The sequence below is a fragment of the Aethalodelphis obliquidens genome, unplaced genomic scaffold (assembly GCF_003676395.1).
Source record: "Aethalodelphis obliquidens isolate GAN/ISIS:26980383/991018 unplaced genomic scaffold, ASM367639v1 scaffold10, whole genome shotgun sequence".
NCBI classification, from domain to species: domain Eukaryota; kingdom Metazoa; phylum Chordata; class Mammalia; order Artiodactyla; family Delphinidae; genus Aethalodelphis; species Aethalodelphis obliquidens.
In genome coordinates this window covers 598,911-622,431 of record NW_020837954.1, presented here as the reverse complement: position 1 = coordinate 622,431, position 23,521 = coordinate 598,911, and the positions used below count along the sequence as shown (strand labels likewise).

Below are 23,521 nucleotides of genomic sequence, written 5' to 3'. Positions count from 1 at the left end.
CAAACAATTTACTAGTGTGAAATTACTATAATATGGGAAACAATCAAGGTAGAGTTAAGCACTGCTAACCTGAGTAAACATGAAGTTCATGCTGATAGTTGAGAGAAGGAAGTGGTCTGTGTTGACTGAAATAGCTGCAGAGTGTTTAAAAACTGACTAGTCAGAGAAGAGGAGACAGGCATTACTCCAGGCAGATGAAACCGCTTGAGCAAAGGAGTAATACAGGAGTGAGGGCAGTGGGAAATAAGTACAAACAGGGGCCTGGGGCCAGATTATGAGTAGTTTAAAATCCAGGTACAAGAAGCAGGTCTTCATGCAGGAGGTAAAGGGGGGCCATTTTAGGTTCTTGAGAATGTAGTGTTAGCCAAATAGAGAAAAAATTGGGGACGTAAGGCTGCGCAAAAATCCTCGCCCAAAGTGTAAGGCTACTTTGTCTTTCACCTGAAGGATGTCACGCACTTGCATGAATGTTCATTTAAAGGTGGGAGAGTTAAGCAATAGACGTGACCCAGAGACATTCCACCTGGAAATCATGAGCTCGGCCCACGCACCGAGTGCTTGATGCTTAATCCCAAACTAGAATTTTACTGACTAGTTAACCAACTTTAGCAAATTGTCAGAAGGTGCTCGCTCACCGGTTTTTTATGCTGGTAACGAAGGCCTGGTTTCACTGAGGAACAAACATGGGAAAAGGTGAGAGGAGGGTGAGAAAGTGAAAGGAAGGGGAGAGAGGTGGGGAAGGGTATAGGTGCCAACCGGGCCGCCAGGGTCCGAGCGGAAGGGGGCCAGGGTCGGGGGTCGGGCGGCCCTTGGGGGCCCCCTGGGCCCGCGCCTCGGGTGCTACGCGTGTGCTCGCGGGCGGGGCGCCCAGCGGCCGCCAGTGGCCAATCCGGTCGGGCGTCCGGGGAGGGGCGGGGCTTGCCGGCTCTGGCTCCGCGAGTCCTCCTTTTTGCACACACACGAATACAAAGAGCCATACGACCTTCGGGTATCCTTTTTCCATTTTTTTTCTCCTTAATCTTGTGTGTGTTTTCAAATTTTTTTAAAAAAATAGAGATCTGTGGCAATGCTGGGGTGAGGAAACTGTTGCTAAGGGGAATGTGCGCTTTTCCCCATTTCTTTTTCTGTCTCTCTTCCTCTTTCTTTTTCCTGGTCAAGGTTTTAAATATACCAAGAAGTTGAGAAGCAGGAAGGCCGTGTACAACTGTTTCCAGCCAAATTTATAGAGATTTTTTCTTTTTGCTATCACATTTTAAGAACTGGTAAATTTTTATGGTCAGGGGAATTTTAAAAATTTATCCTCTTGGGAAGTGTAAGTTTCTTTTTTTAAGCGGGATGAAGGGATAATGTAAATTTCTGCCACAGGCAACGTGTAAGGGAGCGGAGATTTGAGACTCCCTCACAAAGCTGTTTGCGTGCGTTTTACACACCCTCCCCCAGAACCAAAACCAAGTGGCTTGAATGTGGCAATTGTCCAAGGCCAATAGGTTAAAAATGTTTGGATTTTATAATTGTGACACTCATTTCCCGGCGGGGGGGGGGGGGTCAAAGCCCTTCTTACAGTGTGTCTTACACACATTTTTCATGAGAACATTGTGTGTGTGTGTTTCTTTAAGCAAGTAATTTCGTAAAGATTTATCTTCGGGTTTTGTGCTTTGTGTATATGTACAGTATGTGTATATGTGCCGTATCAGATTTTGTTTTCAAAAGCGATTGCCTTTGGTTTTTTGTGTGCAAAGTAGCCCCAAGGATGTGGATTTTTTTGTTGTGTTCCCAAATGTGATCCAGACAGGATTTCATGTGCAAATTAAAGCGTAGAAGAAATCCTATGCATAGAATTACTTAGGCATTTTCATTCCATGTGCATTTACTGTATTTTCTGCTCTTCTTCTAAAGTATCAGATTAGTGAATAATTAAATAATTGCCAAGGAATATGCAGTCCATGTGGCAAATGAGGGTAGGCAATGCATTGAGTCTGTGGTTTAAAGCCGCCTTTAGTGACTGTTTTGCCTAAATGGTTTTGCTTTTTATTGTCTCACGTTCTTAAATGTACAGCTGTGTATATTTTGGCCTTTATGTGTGGTTTGGTTGGTGTGTTCAGAAGGGAAGTTCTCTCTTGGCTTTTTGACAAAATGGTCGTTGATAGGTTGGGATTTGTTTGAAAACTTTCACAGCTGGCAAAATATCAGGAAAATAATCCAGTCAAGTCCAATTCTCAAAAACTGTTCATGGTGGTGGTGATGGGGGAGGTGCCAAGAGGAGGCAAAGGCAAATAATATATGGGAGGGATAAGAAATGCATTTTGGTTATCATGTTGCATTTTTAAAATGAAAAGCTTTCTCCCCATGCCAAGAGCCACGGAGAGAAGTGTATGAATTAGAGAACAACAGGCTCAGAACAGCACCTCCGGTTACAGGAGACGTATTCTCACTTTTTTCTGTTACAGAACCATCGTCTCCTATTAGGAGTCATACGGAAAATATTTATATTCAAATCTCTATTGGCAGATTGGAGTGAAAGCATAGGAGGTATATGGGGTGATGAGGGAGAAACTGGAATGTCACAAGTGAAGTAGCGACCAGGAGATAAAAAAAGATCTACTGTAGAGTTCAAATTTCAGGACAACAAAACCTCTGTGTGATAATACATTTCCATTCCCCACCTCGCGTCCCACTCAGTTTCAAGCAGTATTTAAGACACCTAACAACGGCGATTAAACTGTTTGTACAGGTCTTGACATTCACTATAATGAAAGTAGCCCGTGTGGGCTCTGGGTTTATCTGTATTGAGTGCATTTTTATTCCCTAACAAGTCAGATCAGTCTCAAATGTGGATCATTCCACAAGTTTAGGCCTGCGTATCTTTGAAATCTAGTCTAGTGCCCTTTGTGATGGCAGCAGTGTTAGGAATTTTTAATGGAGTTTTGCTCTTAATCTTTTTCGCCTTACTGCAGGTCTTCACGTATACTTCCTACCTTCTCGGAAACGAGAGTTCTTCTAGAGCAGTATACACAGCCCAAGCCCCTGTCTTCCTAGACTATTTAATTTTTAGTAGGATTTTAGGCTCAGAGGCAATGTCCTTGCTTTGAATTTCTTTGTAAGAAACAAAATTCCTCCCACGAATATATCGTTGTCTTGGCCCTCCTACCAAAGCAAAGCTAAACTCGGTTGGTTTTGCTTGGGAATCCGCGGGGCCCCTCGAGATGAAAACTTCTTTGAAGTAAGGGCAGCTGCCACCTTGCTGAAAGATCTGCAGCTGAGGCCGGCAGGAACGAAAAGCCTTCCGCCACCAAATGTATGAGGCTGACTTGTAGCCACTGTACCTATAATCGTGTACACGCAGCTTTGTGAGCAACAGAGAACAAAAGCGAGTAAACAAAAAAAAAAAGGAAGCTAAAGATGGCGTCTGACGGCTTTGAAAAAGCCTCGCAGTCGTGTCCCTCCCTGAAGAGGCCCCTCCCCTCCCTGGCTTGTTGAGTGATTGTGGATTGCGGCCAATAACGTCCCCAGCCCTGCTCCGCCTCATCGTCCAACCGCCAATCACCGGGGGCCCGGAGACTGGCAGGGCGGGGCCTCCCCGCGTGCGCGCGCTGGCCGGGTACACGAGCCGCGCCTCGGTCCTCCGCGGCCGCCCGCGCGCCCTTCTTGGAGCCGTTCGGTTAGCTGGCGCGGCGCGCGGGGCACACGCGGTGGGACACCCTTAGGGCCGCCAAGGCGGGTTCGCCGCGGGAACTCTCCCGCCATACTCCCCCCAACCCTCCGAGCTTTTTTGGCCGCGTAGTCTACCCACGGTGACCCAACGAGATCCCCGGCCGCGCCTCGGCCAATCTGCTGTCTGCGGGCCTTCTGAGGAACACCCCTTTCCCAGGACACCTAGGGCATAGTCTAGCGGGGGCCTCAGTGGCGGGTCGCCCTGTTCCCTGCGACCTGGAGGGCGGAGCTCAGCTCTATTCTCCCTTGCGCCGCTGTGTCCTCCCTGCCTGTGGCTGAAACGTTCTCTTCGGAAATTGTTCTGCTGTCCCTCGTGCCCACTTTGTCATCTATGACTAATATTTAATCAGCTAACGTTTACCGAGGGCTCGCTGGGCACACGGTACAGCTTTAGGAGCTAGTTTTTCATTTTTCAGTTTCTCCAGAAATGCAGGAAGAGTCATTTACGTCAGGCACATGGATATGGAAACCTTAAACCGGTAATTTTAATCTCACCAAGTTGCATTTTAGCACATGTAAAGAAAAAAGTGCGCTATCGGGTTAAAAACCCTCGTACTACTATACAGACATACTTGGAATTTTCGGATTACGTGGGATCCTTTTCTTAGGAACTCATTCTGCCCTCTGGGTCTACATCTTTTTTACCCCTAGAAACGAAGTCTTAGATTTTGTTTTTTTGTAGATCCTTAGCTGGGTCAGTCTTTAAAAATGTAGAAAAATACTGTTTTATGGTATTTACTTACCTGCTCTTGTGTGATAAGGAGCTCATGTCTGATAGAAATAGGTTTTGAGAGGACCTTCTATCCGGTGAGCCATTTTGCACCTTCAAGTGGGGGAGAAGGGCTGACCGGCACAGCAGGAACTTTAAGTGGCCATTTTCCTTTTTTATTTCTTAAAATGAAGATTATGGTATCAATTGCTATGCTTTCAGTAATCACATTTAAGGAAGTCCATTGCTAGCATGACCCTGAATGAGTCAAGGGCCCATTATAAAAACATATATCATCTGAGTGATACCATACCCTACACACCTATTAAACAGTGGGAAAACTTTTATTTTTCATAGTTTGGAGGTGAACTCAGTCATGCAGAAAATTCAAACTCAGAATGGGTTGAAGCAAGCAAGGGAGCTGCCAAGGGTATGATATATTTAGTTCTAACAAAAATACATGTCTTGGGAGGAAAGGGATAGTTAAGATTATGGACAGTCTCACCCTGAGCTGTCTGTCTAAAGAAGATGAGTTTTCTTTCTTCTTTATCTAAATACTTATTTTAAAAAACCCAAAATTTTTGAAAAGTACATTTTCTAGGCTCCTTTCACATGTATTAAAATTAGACCAATACAGAGTGAACCCCAAACACACAGATTTTATGTAAACTTAAGTTTGACAGCTGCTGCCATTTTGTGTTGGCAGCCCATCATAGGATTGAAGATCTTTTTCTTAACATTCAATTCTAAAAGTTGATAGCATTTTGCAAAAGGCATGTATGTTATTCAGTGGTGGTCAATCTTAGTTTATTCCTGTTTTTTCTTTCTTGAACAAGAATGCAAACTCTTGGTTTCAGAATAAATCAGCAATCTGAAGTTGCAAAAGTTGACAGTATTAAAGTTTAATAATAATGGTATAGACACTGCCTGGATAATTTACTGCAGTTAACTGTTGCTTTGCCAGACATTCCATGGATTGCTTCATGGGCTATTAAACAGTTATACATTTTGAGAGGTAAAATAAAGATACCATAATAAAGTTTAGCTATGTTAATAATGTTGGCAGGGTTAAATGGGCTTTAGAACCTTAAACTAGTGATGGAAAAAAGCAAGAATGATTAATTATGGTAGGTCTGGAGTGTTAGAAAAGAAGAATTTAGCAGGTTGTAGCAACAGATAATGCAGCACTATCTATAATAAAGTTCTTTTATCAGTTTGAATTATTCAAACTGAGAAATGTCTGTAAAGTAAAAAGAATGTCTCAATAGCATATATCTTTGTCTTCCTCTCTCCATGAATGAATGAATGAATCTTGGCCGCTGAGTCCATCTTTTTCTTCTCTGCAGTCTCAGGGAAGAGCTTGCCTTCCTTCCTTCTCATGGGCGAATCCTTGCTAGAAGAAAACTTAAATCCTTTCCTAATATGTTTATCCTTTCCTTTTTCACTGGCCTTTTTCTTTCTGCTTTTTAAACATACTGAGGCTCTAGTGCCCTCTCTGACTTCCTATTTCCTTCCTTTCATAACTAAACTCTAGAAAACTTGACTTCATGTCTTGCTTCCATTTTCTCTCCATCACGTTCTCTTTCGTCTACTGCATAGTATTACTTTCACTACAAAAAATACCTCTCTGGTCATTGCCAGTGACCATCACAGACAAATAAAATGTATTTCCTTAATTTGCATCTTTTTAAACCATTCTGCTGCACTTGTCACAGTTGATTGGATCCACTTTCTTGATATTCTTCTTCTTTTTAATAAATTTACTTATTTATTTTTGGCTGTGTTGGGTCTTCGTTGCCGTGAGTGGGTTTTCTCTAGCTGCAGCGAGCGGGGGCTACTCTTTGTTGTGGTGTGCAGGCTTCTCATTTCTCATTGCAGTGGCTTCTCTTGTTGAGCACAGGCTCCAGATGCGCGGGCTTCAGTAGTTGCTGCACGTGGGCTCAGTAGTTGTGGCTCACGGGCTCTAGAGTGCAGCCTGAGTAGTTGTGGTGCACAGGCTTAGTTGCTCTGTGGCAATGTGGGATCTTCCCAAACCAGGGCTCGAACCCGTGTTCCCTACATTGGCAGGCAGATTTTTTTTTTTTTTTTTTTGCGGTACGCGGGCCTCTCAGTGTTGTGGCCTCTCCCGTTGCGGAGCACAGGCTCCGGACGCGCAGGCTCAGCGGCTGTGGCTCACAGGCCCAGCCACTCTGCGGCATGTGGGATCTTCCCAGACCGGGGCTCGAACCCGTGTCCCCTGCATCGGCAGGCGGACTCTCAACCACTGCGCCACCAGGGAAGTCCCTTGATATTCTTTCTACTTTGGCTTTCATAACACTCTTTTCCTCCCACCTTACTAACCATTCTTCTCTTTCAATGAAGCCTCTTGCAAGGATTGGCTCGAAGTGCTGTCCTTGGCCTTTGCCAAGGACTTTGTATTTACTCCTTGGAGAGCTCATTCACTCTCTGAAGTTCAAATATAACCTCCTACTAAAGTTTCCAAATCTGCATTCCAGCTCTGACCTTCCTCCTGTTTTTGTTTTTCAGTCCTAGCCAGTTGCTTTCAGAACATTCCATTTAAAGATGCTGCCATCAATTTGAAATTTAACATGTTGTATAAATACACATCTTCTCAAACATGCTGGTGCCTCCTCTCAGCTTCCTCATTTCTATCATTCTGTCAGTGGTACCATCTTCTGACCCTCAGGTTTATAATCTTGAAGCTGCCTTTAACCAATCTCTATCCCCCACATTTATTAAGTTAAGAAATATGATCAGTCCTTCCTCCAGGATATTGAACCTTCATATCCACAATGCTGATTCTCATCACTTCTCTCCAGGATTAAACAATCTCCTAACCTCTAACTGTTCCACTTTAGGTATCTAAGACATGGGTCAGCAAACTATAGCCCCTAGTCTTAGGTCTGGCCTGCCACCTGTTTTTGTATGGCCCATGAGATAAGAATGGCTTTTATATTTTTTAATGTAAATATTAAATGTAATTTGTGACATTTCTGTGTCCATAAATAAAGTTTTATTGTAACACAGCCATGCTGATGTTTATGTATTGTCCATGGCTGCTTTGTGCTACAGTGGCAGAGTTGAATACTTGTGACGGAAACCACATGGCCTGCAAAGCCTAAGTTATTTACTATCTAGTCCTTTACAGAGAAAGGTTTGCGGACCCCTGCTCTAAGAGTTTCCTTAACTCGATTTTCAAAGTCCTCTGTCAGCTTTCTGTACCTTTTATATAAGCCATTTTGCTCTGATCTCTCACATGTACCCTTTTAATTCTGTTATGTTTTTTTTCCTCTCACTTATCACGTCTTCTTACGACCCTCCCAGTTCATCCTATATCTTGCTCAAGGCTCAATTGTAGGTTTTTCTTCGATAAGCCCCCTTCCACATGATTTCATTCTGTTGATCTTTCTATTATTTTGAACTAACTCCTCAAGATTTTTTTAGTCTGTACCATATTTTTAGGCACATGTGTATATTTTGACTTGTTCTCTAGACATTCTATTCTCACATGCACCGTAAGCTCCTTGTGTGTAGGGACTTTTGTCTTCCTTTCACTTGAGTACTTGGAGGTGGCAATCCATTTTGGTGACTCATCCTTTAGCATGGCCTTGCATATAGAGAACTTTTAGAAACACATTTTTGTTGTTGTTTTTAACTTGCTCATCTTCTCTAATGGGGATATATGTAACTAATGATATTAGTGTTTTGTTTTTAATAATTTATCCAGCATTTGAATTGGTGTCTGGTTAGTAAATATCATAATGTGAAATGTTCCTTTAACACCTGCCAACTCCAGTTTCCTCATGCTTTTATTTCAGTGTCTTAGAGCTTATGTGGGAGACTCTAGCAGGAGCCTGGGAAACTAAGTCAGCAGTAATATCCATAGGAACCCCAAAAGAGTTATTTGAACGCCCATTATGCTACACTGCACTGTACCAGGTTTTTATAGACATATGAGTTCAAGAAAACACCTATTTGTTGCCCTGAATGTGACATTCTAAAATGGACATAATTAGGTAATACACAAAATCGAAAAGCAGAAAGAAATTGAGGGACAAAATTATAGAGCAGATAGTATCATGATATTTTATGTCAACACAAATATGAAAATATATTTAGCATTAAAAACTAGCAGAGTTGAAATTATCCTTAGTCTAAACCAGGTCATGATAGTAAGTAAATTACAAATACTCTTGTTTTCTCAATACCTTTCTAATTTGCGTCACAGAAGGTTTTGTACTGATAAATGCGTCTTTGTATACTTGAATTCATTTTTTCTTAGAAATGTGCTATTAAATTTAGAGGGGAAACTCCCCAAATTCTATTTCAAGCCATTGTATTTTTTTTTTTTTTTCAAGATTAGGACATCAGGATGGATGTCCAGGATGGGAAGACAAAAGGTTTCAGGAATCTAGCTGTTACGTGTGGAGCACTGACTGTGTGCCAGTATTCTGTAGATGCCTTATATATATTATATACAGTCTTCACAAAAACACTCAACGTAGGCAGAGATGAGAACACTGGGGCTCAGAAAAGGGAATTATATGCCCAAGTTCACACAGCCCATTTTAGTGCTGTTTTGGGAAGATTACCTAAGAAAGACCATTTAAGGGGAGGGAGGGGCTCAAGGTAGGCACAACGCTGGCAGGGGTAAAGGCCTCCTGCAAGAAAGAGTGAGTTTTGGGGGCAAAAGTATTGCAGTTGTCAATTTGATCCCAGGAAGTGTACCCAGCTGGAGTCCCAACATGATGCATCTTCATTTCTATTTTTTTTTAATTTTTAAAAATTGAAGTATAGTTAATGTAAATTATATGTTACAAATGTACAATATAGTGATACACAATTTTTAGAGGTTATACTCCATTTATAGTTATTATAAAATATTGGCTACATTCCCTGTATTGTACAGTATATCCTTGTAGTTTTATACATTATTTATTTATTTATTAAAAACAGTTTTTTTAACTGAAGTATAGTTGATGTACAGTATTATATAAGTGACAGGTCTTAATTTCTTGTTGTACAAATCCTGAACCCAAGTGGTATATTACTGTTTACATAATTTTCTTTCTCTCACAACATCCATGTTTCAGATTAAACTCTGCATGATGTTGGTTTTAAAAAACTTAAAAACCCCGCTGGAGCATGTAGGACCTTATTTAGGAAGGAAAAGGATATATTAATGATTCATCCACAAATTGACCTGGGAATCACTTAGTGCTTTCCTTTAACCTTTCGTTTTAATTTGACTTTAACCTTTATTTTTTGTTGTTGTTGTTTTTGTTTGTTTTATTTATTTTTGGTGGCATTGGGTCTTCGTTGCTGTGAGTAGGCTTTTCTCTAGTTGTGGAGAGCGGGGGCTACTCTTTGTTGCAGTGCATGGGCTTCTCACTGTGATAGCTTCTCTTGTTGCAGAGCACGGGCTCTAGGCACGCAGGCTTCAGTAGTTGTGGCACGCAGGCTCAGCAGTTGTGGCGCACAGGCTTAGTTGCTCCACGCCATGTGGAATCTTCCTGGACCAGGGCTCGAATCTTCCTGGACCATGTCCCCTGCATCGGCAGGCAGATTCTTAACCACTGCGCCACCAGGGAAGTCCTAACCTTTAGTTTTTTAGGTTTAACTATGCCTTCCAGTGACTCTAATGATAGAGAAGCAGTAAATGGATTTAAGTTCTTACAAGATGTGAATATCTAGCACAGAAAAGCATTTCTTCGATATAAAGGGTAGAAAAAGCAAATTAAAGACTATTCTTTAAAAACCAAATGTAATTAAAATGCATTGTCAGATTTACATTTTAGTACCTCAGAGGCATTGATATTGCCTGTTTCTGAAATGAGATTGCTGACTCAAAACAAACAAACAAACCAAATCTCGGAATGTGGAAAATTCTCCTAACCTTCTCCTCTCCTTTTTTTTTTTTTTTTCCTCTCTCTCCTCTCCTTTTAATTGTGATGTTATGATATAATTTACAGGGTAAGATAGAAATGTATCTCTTGAGGAAATTGTAAACATACTTAAGATTTTGTCACTTAGGGAGCTTCAGGCAGAAAGATTCTTTTTTCTGTAATCAAGTGTCATTTAGAAAATGACAATATGAAGTTCCTTGGAGTGTTCTCAGTGGTACAAACCAACCCTCCCACACTTTTTTTTTCCTCCTGAAGTAGTTTAGTTGCTTAACTACAGTGATTCAAAAGAGAGGCGGTTTGGCTTGTCATTGATATTCTGGTCTCTCCTTTTGGGGGCTGGTTGTGCGGGTAGAGTGGCAGCATGCAGCTACTTAGACAATCCCGTTCAGCTCTGCCTCTCCCTTAAGCAGCATGAGAAGTGGGGTTGAGGGTCCCCAGTTGGTTTCTCTGGGCTTCCAGCTGGAGGATTCAGAACAGCTAGTTTCTATTGCAGAGGCTGTAGGCCCAGGTGTACAAAGTGTGAGAGTAGGGGGCTGTGCACAGCCCTGGTTACTGCAGCTCAACTCTCCTATCCAGCTTTTCCTTTCATTTCCCTGCCCACCCCCAAAACATTAATGATATAATAGTGTGAAGTTGGCAACATGTTGGGGGCTGCATTGATTGGCCTTTTCCTTGTTTAGGAGTCTTACTCTGAATGCATCTGTATGCAAATTATAGAGATGGTAGAATCATGATTTTTTAGGTCAACAAAAAGTGGTATCAGTTTAAATACACACACACACTAAACTGAAAGTAGCCATAACTGGATTCTGCTGTCTTCCCCTGACCTTGAAAAAGATATATAAGTTCTCTGCATGTCTCTTCTCTGGCCCTGGGTTAACATGTGTTTCCTAGAGCTGTTGTGTGGATGAGATTAACCTACATGAAGTGTTCTGAACTCCTTAAGGAATGATGTCAAAGCAATAAAATGCAATACTGTTTTTACAGCCAAGACAGAGAGACGGAGAAGACAGATCTACATTTTCTTCCTTAATTTTCTGATCTTTCCAGATGCTGGTGGGTCCTTTTGAGTCCCATCTCTGTTCCTTAGCTTGGAGTGGTGGGGAATTCCATGCCTTCCACCCTCTGAAACTGTGTTCCTCCCGAAGGCCTTTGTAGGCCCACCCTTTTGGGAAGGGGTGAGTGTGACCCCCAGTGTGTTGAGCTAGGGCAGCACAGGATCTGCACAGAGAAGAAGGCCCTCTGCTCCATAGCCCAAGGAGAGGCAGCCATGGACTGTGTGTGCCTTCAGGGCTAGCCCACTCCTCCTTCACAGAACCCAGCCCCCGGGGGCCCAGGCTGCTCCGACCAACCTCCATGAAAAAGGAGAGTGAATCCAAAGAGACCAGAGCTTCGTGCAGTCCGGTCGACTGGGGACACTTTTGCAGCAGTCCAGCAGCGTGAGCACGGGCCTTCCTGCCTCTGCCACCATGTCCTTCAGCGCCACCATTCTCTTCTCCCCTCCCAGTGGCGGCGAGGCCAGATGCTGCTGCTGTGCCTGTAAGAGCGAGACTAGCGGGGGCAGCACAAGCTGTCAGGGCGGGAACCCTCCTCCCAGCACCCCGATCACGGTCACCGGACACGGCCTGGCCGTCCAGAGTTCAGAGCAGCTCCTGCATATCATCTACCAGCGGGTGGATAAGGCCGTGGGTCTGGCTGAGGCTGCGCTGGGTCTCGCCAGGGCCAACAACGAATTGTTAAAACGTCTCCAGGAGGAAGTGGGTGAGCTGAGGCAAGGGAAGGTGCCCGTCCCCGATGAAGACGGCGAGAGCCGGGTGCACGGCTCCCCGCCCGAGGAGCCCGGGCCCCTCAAGGAGAGCCCCGGAGAGGCAGACAGGGCCTTGCCGGCCGTGGAAGAGGAGTGTGACAGTGTGGGCAGCGGCGTGCAGGTGGTGATCGAGGAGCTGCGGCAGCTGGGAGCGGCCTCAGCTGGGGGGCCTGGGCCCTTGGGCTTCCCGGCCTCTCAGAGAGACGTACGGCTCCCGGTATGCGCCCTGGCTGCAGGCGAGGGGCCTCCGATGCTCAACCCCGTGAGTACGCAGCGCAGGACACTAGCGGGGCTGTGCTTCTGTGCTCTTCTCGGCCTCTTTCTCTTCTCTTCTCTCCATCCTTCAGCCTTTTTTTCGGTTGTATCTGTGACAGAACAGCACGGTACCCAGTTTCCTTTGCCGGCAGGGAGAGTCAGCCCTCCTGGGTTTTTTGTTTTTTGTTTTTTTGGGTTTTTTTTTTTGGTACCGTGGCCTCTCCGGCAGAAGGTCATTTTCTGGCGTGAGTGGTGTCGGGGCAGTGGTACTGCGCTCCCTCTCTTGCTCTGCATGGCACCTTCTCCACAGCTGCCTTGGCTGCTCCGTGGGTTCTGCCTCTCCTGGCAAGGATGCCTGCCGAGCACAGACGGCTCATTCATATTTGATCACGGGCCCTCTGCTTGCCAAGAGGAATTCAGGACTATGAGGGAGATGGGGATGTGAGGAGAGAGAGGCAGAGGCGGGGAGAGAGAGAGAAGGGAAAGTGGGAGGGAGAGGACAAAGATAATAGCCGACAGGTGTAGGGAGGGAAAGAAGCAGGCGGAAATGAAGGGAAGGAGAAAAAGTGGAAAACAAGAGCAGAGGAGAAAGGTGAACCTAAATGGAAGGAGAATTGATGCAAGAGAGAGAAAATGAGGTAAGGTGGGAGGGAGGTAGAGGACAGGAAATAAAAATGAGGAACAGAAATGAGAGTTGAGAGTTCACAGTAAGAGGATGATAACATGTAGGGAGAAAGAGGGAAGCGAGCAGGCCTATTTTGTGAGCAGGAAAAGACAAAGAAGCACATGTGCTATTTCAGCTTCTTTACTGCTCAGGGCCATATAAGCAGGAAAATCCTGGCTGAGGAGAGTAAAAACTGCAGAAGTAGTTTCACACATGGAAGTATGGAAAGGAGATGGAGCAACTGTAGAGATCTCAGAGATGGGAAACTAACAGATGTGTTGCCACTTGAGAGACAGTGGGAGGTCTGTCAGCTCTCCTCCACCCTCTCCTCCAGAGCGTCCTCCCTCTGCCCTGTCTCTGTTCCTCCTCCCCGCCACGACGAGGCCCAGACACCCAGGAAAGTGTAGAGCAGCAGAACACACAGGGTTGATGGGAGGGATGAGACTCCCAGCCCATCTGCTGGATCTGAGGAGTGTGACCAGTTGTGTCACACTGCAACTGGTCACTGCTCCCCCCCCGAGGCCTAGCCACGTGCGGGTGATGGCCCCGCGGCTCGCCCCAGTCTGTGCCCCGCCAGGGACTATCCTTGGTTTGGGACTGTTGGAGGAGGAGCTGGGAAGGTGGGAGGAGGCTAGGAGGTACCTGGCCAGGCAGAGCCCTGAGCTGTGGTTCTTTCTGGCAGGGAAGGCTTCCAAGCCAACAGGATGGAATTAGATTTCACAGCACAGAAAGCAGCTCACAGGTCTATAAATCTCAGCCTCCTCCCCCACTTCTTTCTGTGTTTTTTTTCCCCCACTTTGACTGTTTTGTTTTCTGGGCTGCAAAAATCCCCCTCCTTTCTTCTTTCCTCTCTCTCTCTCTCTCTCTCTCCCCCTTCCTCCCTCCTTCCTTCCCCTACCCTCTATGTCCTTGAGTGAGGGCACAGGCAGGCAAGCAGGTGTCAGGGCAGTGACAGTCGGATGTGGCCAGAGCAGGATCAAGGTGAGGGCACACACTGGCCCCCGCAAAGGGAAAAGGGCGGGGTCGGGGAGGCAGTGCTAGCCTCTCTAGAGATTTCCGACTTTATATCTCCCTCCTTTGCTCCCATATCTCTCCTTTTTATTGTTATTTTATTCTCTTGATCCTCTTGCTTTGTTTTCCTTTCTTGTCATCACTTCCTCCCTCAACTCCTTTCAGGCAAAACACTTACCCAGCTACATTTCCTATACTCAAGCACAAAGCGTAAATGACTACTCACAAAGCGTCAGAAACATGCCTTCTCTGTATAATCAGTCCTGTGGTAATGACCCAACATGAGAGGCCCTGTACCCACAGAAATATTTGCCCACACTCCTTGTTCATTATACTTGGCCAATGAATGATGGTTGATCAGGTTCCCGTAAGCCTGGCTGGCTAATAGGCTATTCTTTTTTATGTTCTTAGCTGGTGGATGATTATGTGGCCTCTGAGGGTGCAGTGCAGCGGGTGCTGGCCCCTGCTTATGCCAAGCAGCTTTCACCAGCCACACAACCGGCGATCCAGCGGACAACCTCAGAGACAGGGCCGGAAAACGGAACCAAGCTGCCCCCGCCCCACCCCGAGGACATGCTCAGTGCTGCTGCTGCCCTGGAAGGTGCCTTGGAAGAATCAGGCCCTGGGGGAACTGGGGAGCTGAGACACTCTCTAGGATTTACTGCTTCCCCATGCAGGACCAGAGGGAGTGGGCAGAAGAACTCCAGGCGCAAGAGGGATCTGGTCCTCTCAGTAAGTGAGCTCGCTTTCTCCATGTTTTTCTTCAGTCTGGAGAGATAAGTGAAGAGGGAAATGTGGGTTGATTTTAAACGTCCCATATCGAATGAATGGTATCCTGAAGCCTGCTGGAGTGGGAGGGGCAAGAAGGAGACAGCCTCTTCCCTAGCCCAGGGACAGGCAGCCCCACTGCTATCAGTGGAACTTCTTTAGGTTTTCCCAGCTAGATTGATATCTTCCATTTAAAGATAAGGGAATTATATCATATATATAATTATATAATTACATCATATCTCCTGGTGATCTCATAATCCTGATGGGAAGATCCTTAAGGGGTTAAGCAGATTGACGGCAGCAGAGCAGCACTGGAAACTGCCTGCAAATTACCAGTGTTCAGGGTGAGTAGCAAGGGTCCCCATGGGCAGAAAGGCCAAGGTGTCCTGAGGTGGTCCCATACCCCAAAGATGCAGAGGGCCACTCAGCTCAGGTGTAAAAGGTTTGGAGATTCTACTGATTCTCAGAGCACTTGGCAGGGAAGGTACTGATATGATCCAGTTCTGCCTGAAACCTTGCAGTGGCTCGGAGCCCTAGGAGCGTCACTAAACATCCTACAGTGTACAGGATGTCTCCCCCAACACCCCCATTATCCAGCCTAAAATGTCAATAGTGCCGAGGTTGAGAAACCCTGTTTTGGGGTGACCGCAGACCTTTGGATCCGCTCTGTCGCCCAGAACATCTTTCTGATAACTGTGGGGATGTTCTTTAGCCGTATCGTGTTCCCATTGACGGTAATGGGTCTCCACTCTCTGGATAATGGCTGATGAGGTGACTTGAGGGCTATGGTTAGGAGTGGAGGTCACCACTGACATCCAGCAAGATCTCATCATAGTATAGAACTCATTTCTCCTTGTTACAGTCTTAGTAAAGATTGAAAACAGCTGACTACCATTTATACCTCCTTTATTCATATTACTTCTTTCTTTTTCTAAGAGATCCTACTTTACTCTGCCTTTTCATATGATGTTTTTACATTGACATATTCTTTTTTTTTTTCTCTCTCTCTCTTCCAGAAGACACCATTCATAATCAGTATCAACTGGTTTCTAACCTTCATTTCAAATTTTGGTTATGTTCAGTGACATGTCACTTATCAAGAACAGGGAATAGGGGGACTTCCCTGGTGGTCCAGTGGCTAAGACTTCATGCTCCCAAAGCAAGGGGCCTGGGTTCGATCCCTGGTCAGGGAACTAGATCCCACATGCTGCAACTAAGTGTTTGCATGCCGCAACTAAAAGAAAAAAAAAAAAGATCCTGCATGCCATAACTAAAGATCCCGCATGCTGCACGAAGATCCCGTGTGCTGCAGCTAAGACCAGGTGCAGCCAAATAAATAATATTAAAAGAAAAAAAAAAACAGGGACTAGGTTTAGTTTCTCTGTCATGGATTTCTGGCCCAAGAGGGCACTGTTGTTGCCAGTGATAGAAATGGAGGCTTATACCTAGAAGTACATTTCAAGGGATTTCCCAAAAATTCATAGTGCTTAAATTGTGAATAAATGTGTGACAATTAAAATTTGCATAAAATCAGGACTTTTGATCAGTTCCATTCCTCTAGTGCCTACTAACTCCAGCGAGAGGTCTAGTGATGAGGCTTGGCTTCTTCCTGCCCTTTGGAGGGCTCAGCATGGGACCTTCTGGGAGGACGGCATTCTCAGTCATCCTGCTCTGTGTTATAGTGCTTGAAGAGGCGTGAGAGGACCAGTCAGTGAGTCTTGCTGCCTGTCACAAAGAAAGATATAAAATGTTCTTGTATTAGTCTGTGGGTTTATAGGGAGAGGGATAGTTGCAGATCTTCACTGTTCCAACCTTTAGCTCTGGGAAGGAATGAGAGAGGCATCTCTCCAATGTGATGAAGCTGCTGTGGGTCGCTGCTAGAGATCCAAAAGGACCAAATCGGAATCTTAATTCCTTGGACTGCTGCAGATCCCAGCCACCCACTGGGGAAATTATTCATTTTTAGCTCACTCAGGAGGTAGGTGAGCCAGCAGCCTTTACAGTCTTAATGCTTATTATTGTCTAGAGTATTTTCCCTTTCCACTTCAAGCTTGGTTGGATGTTTATCAGCTGATCTCTTCCAAGCCACTTGAATTGGAAGCTATGCAACTCCCCCACCCTACTTTTTTTTCTTTTCTTTTTTTCTGCAACTCTTTCAAATTCTTTCTGAAGCATTTACCCATCTTTTGTGATTTTTCAAGTTTGGACTTCTAAGAGGTAAAATAACTATATCAAATATGAAGCTAGTACAACAGTCTTTTTTATAGAGTAGAGACCCTAACCATAAAGAGTTAACAGTAATTTCCTAAGTTGATATGGTCAGTCAACCATAGGCCTAGGAGCGTAAATTGGGCATAAATTTTTTAATATGAAGCTGAAATCCTGAGATCAGCATCCCATCAGTTTGGGACTGGGTAATTTCCATTGACTGAAGGACCTTGGAATGAAAATATAATCAGAAACAACAAAACTAAATTTAATAGGAAGAAATGTAAAATCCTACATTAAAGTTAAAAAAAAAAACAGTTGCAGAATGGTGGAGATAGTAATCCATGTGGAAAATGGACTACAAGCTCACTATGAATGAACTCTGTGACACTGAGAGTAGGGATGGGCTTGCTAAGAGAGGTACAGCATCTTGGGTTTCATTCCTAGAAGTATAGAGTTCTAGTCAGGGAAGTAATGTTCCCTTTGGCCAGACCTCAACAGATGAGTTAGATTCAGTTCCAGGTGCCATGTTGTAAGAGGGACACTGGCAAACCAGAGAGGCTCATAGTTTCATGAGGAGTCTGTCTGGCAACTATGTCATGAGGAATGGTTGAAGGACTTGGTGTTTAGATGGGATAAGAAAAGACTTGGTAAGTACATGGAAGCTGTCTTCAAATACTTCAGGTGCTGTTAGGGCAAAACTGGGGTCAGATTTTGGAGCATCTAAGGCAAATTTTTTTTAATTAATTAATTTATTTTTGGCTGCACTGGGTCTTTGTTGCTGCACACAGGCTTTCTCTAGTTGAGACGAGCTTGGGCTACTCTTCATTGCGGTGCATGGTCTTCTCATTGCGGTGGCTTCTCTTGTTGCGGAGCACGGGCTCTAGGCGTGCGGGCTTCAGTAGTTGTGGCACGTGGGCTCAGTAGTTGTGGCTCGCAGGCTCTAGAGCACAGGCTCAGTAGTTGTGGCGCTTGGGCTTAGTTGCTCCGCGGCATGTGGGATCTTCCTGGACCAGAGCTCTAACCTGTGTCCCCTGCATTGGCAGGCGGATTCGTAACCACTGTGCCACCAGGGAAGCCCCTGAGGCAAAATTTTTTAACAATTAGAGATATTCAATAGTAGCTGAGTCAAAAACTAGTGAGAACCCATCATTAAAGGTGTATAAGCAAAGGTAGTGACTTCCCTGGTGGCGCAGTGGTTAAGAATCCGCCTGCCAATGCAGGGGACGTGGGTTCGATCCCTGGTCCGGGAAGATCCCACATGCCGCAGAGCAACTAAGCCTGTGCACCACAACTGCTGAGCCTGCGCTCTGCAGCCCGCGTGCCACAACTACTGAAGCCCGCACGCCTAAAGCCCGTGTTCCTCAACAAGAGAAGCCACCGCAATGAGAAGCCCGCGCACCACAACAAAGAGTAGCCCCCGCTCACTGCAACTAGAGAAAGCTCACATGCAGCAATGAAGACCCAACATAGCCAAAAATAAATAAATAACATTAAAATTTTTAAAAAAAGAAATGTCCACTTGCAGTAGCCCTGGTGTATATTTGCTCTCTCCTTGCTGTTAGGAGTGTGTTTGTGGAAGTGTTTGAAACCCTCTACTGTAGTGATCATATTCCCTGGGAGCAGAAGGAAGACCAGGGGGTAATCCTGGAGACTCCACAGAAATTAAATGAAAAGGAAAGAAAGGGAGGGTTCATTAGAAATACTAACTTGGATCGGCTCTCTGGCTAAGAAAGGGCATCAACAGAAATGGTACCTAGACTATGGGCAGGATTCAGGCAGAGAACCCCATAGGGACAGTGCCTAGGGACCAGAGGAGGGTTTCATCATATTTGCTCCTGGCTTGATTCTGTGTTTGTTTGTTTGTTTCCCCTAGAAATTGGTCCACAATGTGCATAACCACATCACCAATGACAAGAGATTCAATGGGTCTGAAAGGTACGATCCTCTTGAGGGAAAAGATCATAAGGAACTTTGCCAAGGAGAGGGAAATAGAGGGGGCTGCTTCAGTATAACAGTGAGGGTAAGGCTTCCATCTCACCATTGCCCCTTGTATACTGTCTTAGGCCATGGAGGACTTTACCACAAAGTTGATTAGTGCTGGGAATCTCTGTCTAGCTTTTAAAATGCTGACGAGGGACTTCCCTGGCGATCCAGTGGTTAAAACTCCACTCTCCCTGGGCTTCCCTGGTGGCGCGGTGGTTGAGAGTCCGCCTGCCAATGCAGGGGACACGGGTTCGTGCCCCGGTCCGGGAGGATCCCACATGCTGCGGAGCGGCTGGGCCCGTGAGCCATGGCCGCTGAGCCTGCGCGTCCGGACCCTGTGCTCCGCAACAGGAGAGGCCACAACAGTGAGAGACCCGCGTACCGCAAAAAAAAAAAAAAAAACCTCCACCCTCCCACTACGGGGTGGCACGGGTTCCATCCCTGGTCGGGGAACTAAGATCCCACAAGCCACGTGGTGCAGCCAAAAAATAAATAAATAAAATAAAATACTGCCTTATTCACTCTCTTCTCTTGTGGCAGCATCAAGTCCTCTTGGAATATTTCAGTAGTGAAGTTCCTTCTGGAAAAGCTCAAGCAGGAGCTGGTAACCAGTCCCCACAATTACACTGACAAGGAGCTGAAAGGTGAGAAAAACTAAGTTAACTCCCATCCCATCCTTTCTTCATCCCCTGTTCCTGGCCAGAGGAGAAGAGGCATATGGAGATGATTTAGGTGGTTTTGAAAATAGAGGACTTTAAAAAATTGGTTTTGGTTATTCTTTTCACCTGCAATACACAGGATTGTCTCTAATTGCCTTTTTATTCCCCTACTCAGTCTGAAATGAAAATGGGAGAAGGAAAGGGCCAGAACACCATCATGCATGACATTTACACGCAGAGCCTGAATCTAGGGTGTTATAAAAAGGAGGTCAGAATCCAGCCCTGCTCTTTTGTCCCTAAATATTATGTCCTGGGTTTTCTACTTTCCTTGCTCTTCTGTTATTTGTCTGTAGCACTAAGAAAGCTTCTGCTAAAAAAAAAAAAAAAAGAAAGCTTCTGCTGAAAAAGTACTTGTAATCTGCTGTCAGCTGAGTAGAATGGGGGTAGGTTTAACTGGGAGTGGGGGAAGGGAGTTACAGAAGCATTGGAGTTGTCTTTTTTTTTTTTTTAACGTCTTTATTGGAGTATAATTGCTTTACAATGGTGTGTTAGTTTCTGCTGTATAACAAAGTGAATCAGTTATACATATACATATGTCCCCACATCTCTTCCCTCTTGCGTTTCCCTCCCTCCCTCCCTGGAGTTGTCTTTTTATAGTGGGAGGAGTTCCTGTTGGAGACGGAGGGAGGCAGAGGGAGCTAAACCAGAGAGGAATGAATAGATGCTGATGGATATACCCAGAAAGCCCATCGTCTAAACAGTGGTTCACCCTTCTCCCATCCAGTAGTATTAGGGCAAAAAAAAGGGCTGAGGACCCTGCTTTTTGCTGCCTGCCTTCTCCCTCCCCACCAGGAGCCTGTGTAGCCTACTTCCTTACTAAGAGGCGTGAGTACCGCAACTCCCTGAACCCTTTTAAAGGCCTAAAAGAAAAAGAGGAGAAGAAACTTCGAAGTCGCAGATATCGGGTAGGTTTCTAGTCTTTCCTTTCAAGATGCTAAACTCTAAACGCTAATAAATAAGTCACAGTGGGAAGGGCCAGGGGACGTGGCATCTGAGAAAAGAGTTGAGATCCAGGAACGGAGCAGAGGAGGAGGAGGAAGGGAGCCAGTTCTAAGATCTGACTTGGGTTCTCTTGAGGACTTGTGTTCTCCTGAGAACTTGGTTCTCTCGGGCACAGATTTTACACAGCCTCCCTTCCACCCAAAGCCTTTCCCCAAACCTAATGCATGGTGGTTTGTTGCTTTTCCTAATCTCTGTCCTGGGCTCCTACCTTAGCTTTTTGCCAACCGATCCAGCATCATGAGGCATTTTGGCCCTGAGGACCAACGCCTGTGGAAGGATGTGACAGAGGAGCTGATGTCAGATGAAGAGGACAGCCTTAATGAGCCAGGTGTCTGGGTAGCCCGGCCTCCCCGTTTCCGGGCCCAGCGCCTCACGCAGCTCTGCTACCACCTGGATGCCAACTCTAAGCATGGCACCAAAGCCAACCGTGTGTATGGACCTCCCTCAGACCGCTTACCTTCTGCTGAGGCCCAGCTCCTTCCACCAGAACTTTACAATCCTAATTTCCAAGAGGAGGAGGATGAGGGAGGTGATGAGAATGGACCTGTCTCCCCATCTTTTGACCAACCCCACAAAACCTGCTGTCCTGACTTGAACTCGTTCATTGAAATCAAGGTGGAAAAGGATGAGTGAAATGTATAACCAAGAATAACTCTGGCATCCGCCTCTTCCCATGTCCTCAAAATGGGTGGCCACAGGGCTTCCCAGAATGACGAGATGTCTTCTGCAGTCTGAGAAAGCAAATCTGCCTCTCTTCTCAACACAGTCTCCACTAGAAGTGGAAGCTGGCAGCTCTGGTGGGATAAAAGGACTCATCTCCAAGGGGGAAATACTCCCCCCCTCCCCCCGCTGTGAACGACAAGCCAGAAAATGCTTATTCCTAAGCATAACAGTGCCTCGGAAGAGCCTGGGCTGAGAAAAGGAGGATGGGTCCAAGAAACAGAGGCCTTCTTGACGTATGCCCTGGTCTCTGAGTTGTTTTTTCTTCTGGTTTCACTCAAAGCTCTAGTGAAGCGGCCCTTGGTCGTACCTTCTACTTCTTCCCCTGACTGCTGGTCTTGCTCCGTAGTGGAAGCAGCACAGGACCAGGCCAGGGTAATACTGCCACCTGGTGGACAGTTTCAGTCATGGGCTTCATTCTTCTGAGCAGAACACAGGCTCCATCCGTATTTGGGAATTGGGATCTAGATGTAATAGCTATTGTTTATTGAATTATATAAGGAAGATTTTATTATTCCCATTGTACACGTGAGGAAATTAAGGCTTAAAGAGTTCCCCTGTCTCACCAGCAGCTGCTTTCCCACCGTGTGACCAAGCAGTATACGTGGCTTGGTAGCTATCTCTTAGTCCTGTCAGCCAAGCTGTATTTTGAGGAAGGTGAGTGTGTGTGTGTACGTGTGTGTGTGCACACAAGCACACATGCAGAATATATATACACACACAAAATTTGTGCCTTTTTGGATGGATTGAGAAGTAAATATGGCTTTCTCTTCACTCTGTCAATCATACAACAAATACTGATTGCTTACTAGGTGCTGTGCTAGGTGCTACGGATAAACTGTTGAACAGGTTAGATACTGATCAGAAGTTTTATTGTCTAGTCAGGAAGCCAGGCATTTAAGTAAGCAATGAAATGAATTGTGATAAGTGTGATGATGGGGGAATGTAGTACATGGCTATGTACCACAGGGGTAACTAACTTGCTCTGGCGGTCTGGAAAGGCTTCTCAGAGAGTGTTTAAATTGATGCTTGAAAGATGGGGAGAAGTTAACCAGGAGGGAAGGGGAAGCCAAGAGAGAGTTCCAAACCTAGGGAATAGCAAGCACAAAAGTCCAGAGGCAAGAGAGAGCACAGACAAGGTACAGTTCTACTGCAGAACCATTTGGGGAGGGGATGTTGCTGAGAGAAGAGGCTGGAGAGATAGACTCTGTAAAATACCTTAAAGAGTATAGACTTAGTTAAAGGATAGTGAGAAATCGCTGACAGGTTTTAAACAGGGAAATAAGATGATCAGTTTTGTGCTTTTGAAGAATCATTTGACCTCAGGTTTCAAGATGGATGGGAGGGAGAAAGCCTTGGCAGGGAGACTTTTGCAGTGGTCCAGGAGAGAAAAGATGATGACCTGATACATACATATATATATATAGTGGTGATGATGAGGGAAGGACAGATTTGAAAGATATTTTGGAAGCAGAATTGATAGGACTTGCTGATAGGACTTGCTTGGATTTGAGGTTAAGGGAGGAGGACATAGGGTTGATGTTCAGGTTTCTGGCTTAAGTAGCTAAGTGGTTAATGATGCCGTTTACTCAGGAAATGCTGGAGGAGCCAGTTTTGGGAGGCAGGGAAGGTGAGGTCAGGGTGTTGTGTGCCTTTGAGACAACCAAGTGGAGATGCTATTCGTCAGCTGAGTTTTTAAGTCCAAGAATGTCTGGGCTAGAAATATGGATTTGGGAGTCACCTGTATATAGAGGCTAATTAAGGTCGTGGGAATGGAGAATAGGGCCTGTGGAGCTCCCAGCTCCAGTTCAAACTATGGAGTGGCTACCCAGAGGTCGTGAGCCCTACTGGAGCATGCGCTGTCAGCGCATCACACCCCCTTCACTTGCGTCTCCTTCCTGTTATCCCCCTGAAAACACAGGTTGTTGGTGCCAACTGTGCCCACTGCTGCCACTACCAACTCCTGGATGGGCCTCCTTTAACGGCATCTCAACTTTTCATAAGATTTACTCTCCCATTTTAACCCCAAAGGAGCAAAGTTCCCAAATGTTA

At 45.4% G+C, this 23,521-nt stretch overlaps 1 protein-coding gene across 3 annotated transcripts; it reads left to right on the top strand.

The window, feature by feature from the left end:
• Nucleotides 1-958: 958 nt before the first annotated feature.
• On the top strand, nt 959-22,243 carry CUNH14orf93 (chromosome unknown C14orf93 homolog). 3 transcript variants are annotated; one of them, XM_027110798.1, is made up of 7 exons: nt 959-988; nt 11,377-12,395; nt 14,475-14,795; nt 18,919-18,980; nt 19,569-19,672; nt 20,540-20,652; nt 20,963-22,243. In XM_027110798.1, the coding sequence occupies exons 2-7, from the start codon at nt 11,796-11,798 to the stop codon at nt 21,380-21,382; spliced, it is 1,620 nt and encodes a 539-aa protein (XP_026966599.1). In that variant the 5' UTR covers nt 959-988; nt 11,377-11,795; the 3' UTR covers nt 21,383-22,243. The 3 variants fall into 3 exon arrangements, with proteins under 3 accessions (XP_026966599.1, XP_026966600.1, XP_026966598.1); XM_027110799.1 differs by lacking the exon at nt 959-988 and having other exon boundaries at nt 9,930-11,504; nt 11,642-12,395; XM_027110797.1 differs by lacking the exon at nt 959-988 and having other exon boundaries at nt 9,930-12,395.
• Nucleotides 22,244-23,521: the final 1,278 nt, after the last annotated feature.

Excerpts from the sequence above, each read along its gene's own strand:
- CUNH14orf93 (XM_027110798.1), top strand. The coding sequence starts at position 11,796 with ATGTCCTTCAGCGCCACCATTCTCTTCTCCCCTCCCAGTGGCGGCGAG. Across the intron at positions 12,396-14,474 it reads GGCCTCCGATGCTCAACCCC|CTGGTGGATGATTATGTGGC; the intron begins GTGAGTACGCAG and ends TTATGTTCTTAG. Across the intron at positions 20,653-20,962 it reads TTCGAAGTCGCAGATATCGG|CTTTTTGCCAACCGATCCAG; the intron begins GTAGGTTTCTAG and ends CTCCTACCTTAG.